This window comes from Mastomys coucha, unplaced genomic scaffold, assembly GCF_008632895.1.
Source record: "Mastomys coucha isolate ucsf_1 unplaced genomic scaffold, UCSF_Mcou_1 pScaffold21, whole genome shotgun sequence".
Classification (NCBI taxonomy): Eukaryota; Metazoa; Chordata; class Mammalia; order Rodentia; family Muridae; genus Mastomys; species Mastomys coucha.
In genome coordinates, this window is record NW_022196904.1 from 93,369,723 (window position 1) to 93,380,139 (window position 10,417).

Below are 10,417 nucleotides of genomic sequence, written 5' to 3' on the forward strand. Positions count from 1 at the left end.
CACCCAGTCCCCACTGCTGTAGACCCAGTTAGCCAGGCCTGACTCTAGGTAGACCACCATTTAATCCTGCACTTGTCCCACCAATGGCTCCATTGGTTTGTTAACACTCTCAGCACATAAGACAGCCCCAAAGACAAAAAAATGCCACAAGACGGCCCCAGTTGGGGTCCCCTTGGAAAAGTTTGTGGGATACCTGGGTGAAGCGTTGCTGGGCTGAGCCTGGGGTCACATAGATGAGCAGCAGGTTAGAGATGGTATGGCAGAAGCGGGTCTCAAATTCGTCTCCAGCAGCCTGCATGGCTTGGTGCAGCGGGTCGGCTGCTGGGTCTTCCCCAGAGCCAGCTCCACAGACATAACCTTTCTGCCTCAGCTTATGTCTGGGGTTGAGGCTGGGGTCGCCATCCAGGTGGCCAGCCTGGATGGGGAAAAGGCCAGGGATCTGGATCTGGCCTGGAAAGAACTGGAACTGCAGCACCTGGGACCTGGCCCCTACCTCCACCACTTTGGCAGCTGTGGGGCCGATTCCATGTTTCTGACTGCCCTCTCGGGAAACACGGGACCACAGGATACCTGTGGACACCATTTTTTATTCTCGGTTCCCCCAAGAGCAGCCCAAAGACCCAGCAGCAGCGGCCCTAGCTCCAACACCGTCCATCAGTCGGGGGAGGGGGGGAGGGAGGGGGCATGTAAGTCGTCAGTCCAAGGTCCAAACACACACACACAAAATCAGTCACCACACAGACATCCACCTTTTTAGGTCCATGACACCGAGAAAGACAACAGGGCCCAGTAACAAACATCAGGTAGACAGGTAATCAAAGCCAAATCACAGAGTTGCTCGACGGCTGCCGAGATGGACTGGTCACAAAATACACACAAAAGATTCGCCTCAATCGCGAGTGCCAAACTTACTTCAGAAAAACAGACAGAAAGTGGGAGAGGGCGGGTGGCAGGCATGGGGAGGGGGGAGGCAACAGGGGTTTGTTTTTGTTTGTTTTTTTGTTTTTTGGAGGGGAAACTGGGAATGGAGAAATTCGCATGTAAATAAAGAAATAAAAAAAATAAAAAAAAAGAAAAGAAAAGAAAAGAAAATGGATAGTTATCATTGGCTTAGGCTTTCAACAAAATTAGTTACCCTATGTTAATGGAGAACCTTTTAAATGTATATAATGCATCTTGATGATAAAGCTAAAATATACTTCTTTTCATTTCTATATGCACATTGATAAAATAAACTACAATGTTAATGACAAAAAAAAAAAAAAGAAAAACAGACAGCTGGAAATTTACCAAGGTCCTTATTTCACCTGAACGGACATGTCCCTAACATGTCCGTCCAGGGAGCCAACGTCCAGGGAGCCAACGTCAGAGTTACCGTCCATCCCATTGCAGTCACAAGGGCTACAAAAGTCACAAAACACAACACAGAAAATCAGACAAAGAGTAACACAACAAGAGCTGCCCAAGCAGAGCCAATCGAACAGGTTTGATGTCCTGGAGAAGAGACCCACATTTCCCTTGAGTGTTAATGTTTCTCCCCTCACTTCCCATGGGGTTCCTCCTGGGCATCCCCGAGGATCCCCAGTTTCCACTGGGATGTCTCCCAGGGTACTAGTCAGTGGTCCTGACAAGTCTGTGGACCAGCCCCCTTTCCCCCTCATGGAGGGCAGGAAGTCGCTGACTGAAAATAAACTCTCTGGGGACTTGAACCCCAGACTTGAGACTAAACCCTGCCATCTCTGGAAGCAGCTAACTACAAATCTACAGGTTGTAAAACAAGCAAGCAGTTCCTAGACAAATGGAAAACACACAGACAGACGAATCACATGTAGGAACTCACCTCCAAGGGGTCTTCAGAGAGTCAAGGGTGGTCGTAAATCCCTCAGACAAGCCCCTAAATGAAAGACCCCAGAACTGGGGAGATCCTTACTCAAGTCTCAGGATGACGCGACCACCCAGTGACTCACAAGAGACCGAACTTGCTGCAATCACATGAGGTTTATTGGGGATACTGGTACTGGGGTCGATCTCATGACCTTGCCGGCCAGAGGAGTTCAACCCCAGGCACAAGAAGTGAGGGGTATTTATGGGAAAAACCACAAGCTGGGGGCGGGGAGAGGGTTACCAAGGAAACATAAAAACAGTGGAAAATTTCAGAGGGACCCAACCCAAGGTATTCAGTTAGGGAGGGGAACATATTCCTTCTAGGAATGTAAACTTTATCTATTGGTCGGCAGGGTGGAGGGCCTCAGCAGGGTGTAGAGCCTTGTAAACCAGTAGACCTTCATTCCTAGTTCTGCCCTCATTATGGATCAGTCAAGAGGGGCAGGTTTCGGGAACCAGAATCCTGAGGCTCTGGGTTAGCAAAGTTCCTGGAACTAGCTACTCCACCTTTTTTGGCTTGTGGCAGAGGTTTTCCATGCCCCCTTTTAGGTAAAAGTTATACATTATACATTCTAAGATTCTCCAGCCTTTCAATTCAACACATTAAGTAATTATATTTGACAAATCAGCTCCCATCTATCTGAAGTTCCACTTCCAAGGCAATGGCATCAGGCACCCCAGTTTTACTGAATACAACAGTTGTTTCTGTGACCATTGGAATTCTTGAAGCGGAGCTGCATTTTTGGACGGTTCTTCTCCAGATACAAAAGTTGCTTGTTGTTAAGAGCTCTGTGTTGGTTTTGTCTTATGAGTTGTACTGCATCTTCACATTTCATTCCACCTTCAACTAATGCACCGGAGCTCTGCCAAGGCCTGCGATACATGAACAGCAATACAACCAGGTTCTTCAGGATCTTCACAAGACTTAACCAGTCATCAACAGTCTGGTTGGGTGGTGGTGCACCATCATCAAAAGGCCAGTCAAGAACACAAATGCCTTCTTTCTCCACAGGAGTAGTGTCACAAGTTGCTTCACATCCTCTTACTTCCATACTTCTTAAGTTCCTCTATAAATTTGTTTAAGGTCTCATTGGTTGGATTGTGTGTAATAAGAAATCTCATATTCTTGTATGTGATTGCCACAGGAGCAGGGCGGTTCATTCAAGCCATGCTAATTTAGTTAAAAAAATAAAAATAAAAAAACACACAATAGGGTTATTATGAAAGAATTAAATAATCGAATTCAGAAATGATTCAAAACAAACGAAAAACAAAAAGCAAGCTGAAGTCTACTTCAATATTCAATATATTCCACTTGAAATCCTCAATGCTTTGAGTATGAATTGGGAGAAACGGGCAATGAAACGAACAAGGAGCAGTGACTCTTCAATCCAGTAATACTGAGGCAAAACAAAGGAAGTGCACTGAGGTTTACCCTATCCAGGTCTGAGCTCTTGTCAAATGCTCTGCAGATTTCAATTCAACACGCCTGTGTCCAGGTTATCCACTCTTATGGGGGCTTCTTGGTGGAGCAGTAATGAATTTCTACAGTTCACTTGTCTGCATAGAGGTCATGTTGTGCCTGGCCTCCATGACCCTTCAGAAACTCCATAAATGTGTGACGCAGGACACCGCAGGACTGAGGAATATGTCTATTCATTGAAGATTGTGGCCTAATCATACAGCGATCCTGAGACCTCTTAGGCTGCGCAGGAGGCAGAGCAGGCGGCGGTGGGCATGGTGTGGCAGTGGCTGCGATGCAGGCCGCGGGGGCACCAGGCTACTATGCAGTGTGCTGCCAGGCCGCTGCCCAGGGCCAATGCGCGTGCCCCCTGTCTTTCAAAGCTTAAACACCCCGGGGAGAAGATTGTTGGTGAGAACAGTGTAAATATCATGGAAAGTGAGGTTGTAAGATTGGGTGACGCAGCAGGGGACCCAAATCTTTTTTCTATCTGAGAGAGTTCACTTAGTGAGGAGGGGAACATGTATCCTGACCATGCTATCTACCCTGGAAATTTCCCACAAAGAGAGACTGTGGCTGGGTTAGGCAGGGGAGGAGGAAGTTCTGGGAGGTTGGGGGTGGGGGTTCCCTTTTGAGTGGGAATGAGTAGCTAGAAGACTAAGGGCTACCACTGGGCTGGAAGTGGGTACCAGGGAGATTTGATTAGGGTACTCTGTTTCTGGATAGGAAAAAAGAGAGACCAGAGGGGCTGGAGGAGGACAAGGAGCTATGAGTTGAGGCTATGGGGAGGTCTCATTAGCTGGATCGAAAGTAGTGGAGGAGTCATCTGGTTCGGGCTTCATGATGGAAGGAATTGACTCGAGGAACAGGAAGGACTGAGAGAGCTTGGAGTAGAGATAAGAGAAGGCCTGGACATAGGGAATCTGTTTCCAAATCTCTGATTTCTCACAGTAATTGTAAAGGTCCCAAATAATATTGGTATCTCTGGTGCCACTAGGCACTCATTTAGATTGGCTATCTAAGGGATATCGAGACCAAATTTGATTGCAAAAGTGAATAAGTTAGGGGTCCTTCAGGTAGGGTGCCGGGTGTAGAGGCTGGAGGTTTTCTGAGAGGCATCCCAGTGAGACTGAGAATGAATGGATGTAACTGTTTCCTTGGATAGAGCCAGAGAGGAAAAGAGATTGCATTAGCCAGAGGTTGAGAGCATTCCCAGGATTCAGGGAGGACCAAATGAGGACCAAGCCATTTAGTGGGTTATCATTGCACTCAGCAGGGTTTCATGGCTAACTACATGAGGAAACTTGGCACCTGGTACCAGGGCTTTCAACAAGGCCAGAAGGCAATGAAAAACCAAGATTAGGAATGAGTTCTCATCCAAGGGAAAAGTCATATATTGTCATAAAAGCTACAAGGACATAGGGAAGCTGTGGGGTTCAGGCAGCTCCAAGGGAGAGACAAAAAAGGGAAGGGGGAGGAAAGGGTTGCAATAGCCAAGTTGGGTCTAAGGAAGCTTCAGAATTGCAGCTCCACGTATTTGTGGGAAGAGGAATGGTGTTGGTGAAGAGAGTCAACCATAACTGTACAGACCACAGCTGGGGTACCTCTGCCTCCAAGCGTATCAGAGGGGAGCCAGATGCTCCATGGTCACTTCCGCAGATTCAAGGAAGCATTTCTACCAGCCAAAGGGGGAAACTTACAAAATTATTGCTGGTAGATGGGATACTGATCAATCTGTGAGTCAGAAGGTGAATCTGTTATGGGTGGATGGAGATGAGGGCCCCAGTTCATCTCAGACCCCAAGGGGAAGTACAGGCACCAGGAAAGCCTATCCAAGTCATGATACCAATGTAAGGGTTTTCTGGTACAAGGCCATCTTGGCAGTTGGGAGCCAAGGAATACCACAAAGTCACACCATACAATGAATCTCACACAAGAGATTTACTGCAAGAGAAATACAGAGAGAAAGCAGAGCACTGGGTAGAGATGTGCATTTTATAGGGTCTTTGGAGCATTGGTAGTGGGCTAATGGAAAAGTACAGCAAGGCCTGAAGTATTGCTTGGCCTTTAACTCCAAAACATTGTCTCTTAATGTTGAGACATGGGGGGATGGGGATTTCCATGTTTCAGAGCTCAGGGTCAAGCCAGGGGCTTTTTGTTTTCTTCTCCCTGGTCTCAGGCTTGGGGTAAAGTCATAGGCAGGATGTCCTTTCCTTGGCCCCTTTCACTTACACTGAATTGTAGTAAGCAGTAACTAAATAGTTTATTACTTTGTATACTTAGGTGAAGAATATAAGAAAAAGAATTACCATGAAAATGCAACAAAATGGTAAAGGGAAACGATCGACTTCAACATCAACCAGGAGGCATTCAGATTAGATACATCTCTTCTTGAATATAGGTAATACCTATGAAGCTTAAGAAGAAGGAAGACCAAAGTGTGGATACTTCAATCCTGCATAGAAGGGGGAACAAAATAATCACAGGAGGTAGAGGGAGAAAGAGACATGGGAGGGTGAGAGAAGGGGGAGGGAGAAGGGGAGGCAGGAACAGGTATTGGAAAGGAAAGGAGTATACAGGGTCAGGAAATTGAGTAGAAATATGTAGCAGTGGGGGATGGGGAACTGGGGGTAGCCACTAGAAAGTTCCAGATGCCAGGGAAGCAAAAGGTTCCCAGGACCCAGCAGTGATAACTTTAGCCGGAATACCCAACAAAGGGGAGAGAGATTCCAGTTAAGGGTTAGCCCACCCACCCATCTCAAAATTTTTAACCCAGAAATGTTCCTGCCCAAAGGAAAGACAGGGACAAAAAAATGGAACAGAGCCTGAAAGAAAGGCCATTCAGAGATCCTCCACCTAGGGATCCATCCCATCTTCAGACACTAACTCCCCACACTATTGGTGACACCAAGAAGAGCTTGCTGACAGAAGTCTGGTATGGCTCTTCCCTGAGAGGTTCTACTAGTACCTGATCAATATAGATGCAGATACGCACAGCCAACCATCAGACTGAGCCTAGCTGGGGACTCCAGTAGAAGAGCTAGAGGAAGGACTGAGGAGATGAAGGGGATTGCAGCCTTGTAGGAAGAACAATATCAACTAACTGGACCACCCAGAGCTCCCAGGGACCAAACCACCAACCAAAGAGTATACATGGAGGGAGCCACGGCTCATGATACATAGGTAGCAGAGGATGGCCTCATCTGACATCAATAGGAAGGAAGGCCCTTGGTCCGGTGGAGGATTGATGCCCTAGTATAGGGGGATGCTAGAGAGGTGAGCCAGAAGTAGGTAAGTGGGTGAAGCACCCTCATAAAGGCAAAGGAGAAGGGGAAGAGATTAGGGGTTTGCAGAGAGGAAACTGGGAAGGGGGATATCATTTGAAATGTAAATGAATAAAATGGTTAATAAAAAAACAATCAATCAATCAATCAAACAAACAAAAGAAACTAGATAATATAAGGTCTGGCAACACAACAAAACTGCAAATTCAACTCATCATCTATCCATCCATCACTTTGGTTGCTTCCTTTGCTGATTTATTCCTTCCTTTTTCCAAAATTACTTTCACCAACGCCTGGCACAATTTGATTATATTATTTTGCCCAAAGTCTGGAAGTCTATTATCCTATTAGTGTAAGGCTACAGTAACTCCTTCCTTTGAATTAGGAAAAAAAAAACCTCACACTTGAAAAGCAGATCTTGCCATAACTGGTGTGTATCCCCTGAGATAATATCTGGAAATTTATGTCTATTTTTAGCATCTGGGACCATTAGTGCTCTGAGCCAATCTCATCTCTCTGGACCAGGAGCACCATCACAAGTTAAGGTTAAAAAGGACCAGACCCTGCATACCAGGAACTATGTTGTATGTGCTTAATCGAGTTTTCTGTGGACCACTGAAACTGGGGTGAGTGTTTGATGACAATAATAGATTGTAAATGAAATAAGAAATAGTTCTGGGATGGCAGGAAGAGAGGTAGAGGAGGGCAGGAGAGACGACAGCCATGCAGAAATACTGATAGCTTTTCTTTGTTTTCACTTCTCTCTAGGTCACCTCAGACAGAGCCCTACTCTACAGAAACTAGTTCCTTGAACACCTCAGATATTTGGGTAGGTACAATGCATACTGCATACATACCAGCATTTTATAAGCATTCTTTTCTCTGTATATATGTGTGTGTGTGTGTATGTTTGTGTGTGTGTGTGTGTGTGTGTGTGTGTGAAAGAGAGAGAGAGCATGTGTGCACACACACGTGCATGAATCCTTTTGTGGCAGGTTTTAATCTCTGGCTGTTTTCCTGTGGTCTCAAGATAGGGTACATGAATTTCTAGGTACAGTCATTCTAACAATGAGGTTAGTACTTCTGGAGTCTTGAAAGAAAGTAGTCATTGTATATTTAATGTACAAAACATGGCATTATGAGGAATTATAGACAGTAAAACCTTAATTACATCTTGCTCTCACTCACATCAGACCAACTGAGTGTAAGCAACAGCTTGCATTGTTCTTGAGTTTGTAAGAAGACATACAGTATCCTCACAAACTCCAATTTGTCTACACAGTATCTGAACACAGATGATACCTTTTAAATTTAATTTACTCCATGTAGATAGCCTTGGAATTCTATGTATATAAATTTTAGAGAGCCACAAGCAAATATATCCTTGCTGTAACATTTTCCTCATGACAATTGGTGATTGATTACCTAATAAATGTAATGTTTAGTTATAGTACCCAATAAAGGAAATGTAATCATTGTTACACCTTTACTCTGATCATGATAACACAACAACCATGTTTGCTACTTATAAATGTAAGGACCACAAATGCTGTAATAGCTTCTTGATCCCCAAGCAATTAAAGAGAGGAATTCAACAATGCTGGAAGCTTGGTAGGGTTGGGATTGTTAGAGAGTTTCATATATTGTGGGCATTTATCTAGCCTAGCTAAATGAGGACCTGCCTTGAGTATTTTCAAAGTGAGATCTTGACTAGAGGAATGGTCAAATCATAGTACACTCACACCGAAGTGCACAACTCAAGAAAGGCTGTTTCATCTATGGCCATACCACCCTGAATGTGCCTGATCTCATCTGATCTCGTCAGCTAAGCTGGGTTGGGCCTCTTTAGTACTTGGATGGGACACCGCCTGGGAATACCAGGTGCTGTTAGGCTTAAAAGAAAATTTAAAAATCACGAGAGTTTGTCAGTGAACGTTTTAATTAATTTGCATTAATTACTTAGGTGACCTGATAGATTTCACATGCCTTCTGATTTAGTAATTAGCACTATTACCTATATTTTACTAAGACTCTAAGGACAGAAGGGAATATTTTTTAAAAAGCACTCAAGTTAGTACAATTAGCAAGGAATTGAAGCAGAGACATATTTTGAAACTAGATAGTCTAAATCTAGGCTCTAGCTCTCATCTTTCAGTCTGGACCACAGAACACGATCTGTAAAAGAGCTATAATACTGGAAGCCAAGCTGCCTGAAAGATGTTTGAAGAATTTGAAGAAGATTCAGATTTGGAGAGTAGCTATCATTTTCTCCAGGAAGATGTCTGTGAGTAGAAACTGGCTTATGTGGCATTTCTACTTGAATGGACATTTAGTAGGCACAGATGGCGTTTGAGATAACATCCTTTCATTTTCTTTTAGGAAGAAGGTCTTCACCTTGTATCATGATGCTCTCTGCCACTATCCCCAATGGAACTGCTTTCCACCCTTCCACATTTGTTTTGCTTGGAATCCCTGGGATGCAGGATCAGCATGTTTGGATTGCTATTCCCTTCTGCTCCATGTACATCCTTGCTCTGGTTGGAAATGGCACCATTCTCTATATCATTATAACAGACAGGGCTCTCCATGAGCCAATGTACCTCTTCTTGTGCCTGCTTTCTATTACTGATCTGGTCCTCTGTTCAACAACATTGCCTAAAATGCTGGCAATCTTCTGGCTCCGATCTCATGTCATTTCCTACCATGGCTGCCTCACCCAGATGTTTTTTGTTCACGCAGTCTTTGCCACAGAGTCAGCTGTTCTGCTGGCCATGGCTTTTGATCGGTATGTGGCTATCTGCAGACCGCTCCACTATACATCCATTCTCAGTGCTGTTGTGATTGGGAAAATGGGTCTGGCGTGTGTGACACGTGGTCTTTTCTTTGTCTTCCCCTTTGTCATTCTCATTGAACGTTTACCCTTTTGTGGACATCATATCATCCCTCATACTTACTGTGAGCACATGGGCATAGCCAAACTGGCCTGTGCCAGCATCAAGCCTAACACCATCTATGGTCTTACTGTAGCACTTTCAGTCACTGGCATGGATGTGGTCCTCATTGCTACCTCCTACATCCTGATTCTGCAGGCCGTGCTGCGACTGCCCTCAAAGGATGCCCAGTTCCGAGCATTCAGCACATGTGGAGCCCACATTTGTGTAATTCTTGTCTTCTATATCCCTGCATTCTTTTCATTTTTCACTCACAGATTTGGCCACCATGTGCCTCCTCAGGTACACATCATACTTGCAAATCTTTATCTCCTTGTGCCTCCTGTTCTCAACCCTCTAGTCTATGGCATCAATACTAAACAAATCCGCCTAAGAATACTTGACGTTTTTGTAAAGAGAAGGTGACAATAATCTCCACATAGACAAAAAGCTAATGAATTCCTAGCTTTACTTTGCTGCTTCTGCTAATCTCAGTAAGTCAGTATCATGTAACATTTAAGATTTTGAAGGTCTCAGAGCAATTCCTTCATACCTATAAAGTTAGGTATAGGCTATAGATGGATATTCAGTCTTAAAGGGAAAAGGAATGCATTAGGAGGGAATGTAAAACACTTGAAAGGAGAGCCATGAATGTTTACTGTGTCTCTCTACATAAGCTCATGTGTTAGAAGTAAAGGGAACATGGAGTTAAAGATCTATTTCAAGGAATTGAGAACGCACACACATATATATTTATTATTTAATCAATGGCAGGTATTTCTTAGAACTGGTGTCATCAATGAGAGTCTCAACCCTGGTCTTAGAAGGCTAGAAGAGACTAAGGCCCTTTGGACCTG

At 44.5% G+C, this 10,417-nt stretch overlaps 1 protein-coding gene and 2 pseudogenes across 1 annotated transcript; 2 read left to right on the forward strand and 1 right to left on the reverse strand.

Annotated features, from left to right (window-relative positions):
• Positions 1–2,567: 2,567 nt before the first annotated feature.
• On the reverse strand, positions 2,568–3,045 carry LOC116100751 (annotated as a pseudogene).
• Positions 3,046–8,404: 5,359 nt separating this feature from the next.
• LOC116104262 lies at positions 8,405–8,523 on the forward strand (annotated as a pseudogene).
• A 491-nt stretch (positions 8,524–9,014) lies between these two features.
• Positions 9,015–10,048, forward strand: LOC116100753 (olfactory receptor 52D1-like). The gene has a single exon (XM_031384485.1). It carries the CDS (start codon positions 9,033–9,035, stop codon positions 9,984–9,986), a length of 954 nt encoding a protein of 317 aa, XP_031240345.1. The 5' UTR covers positions 9,015–9,032; the 3' UTR covers positions 9,987–10,048.
• The last annotated feature ends 369 nt before the right edge of the window (positions 10,049–10,417 follow it).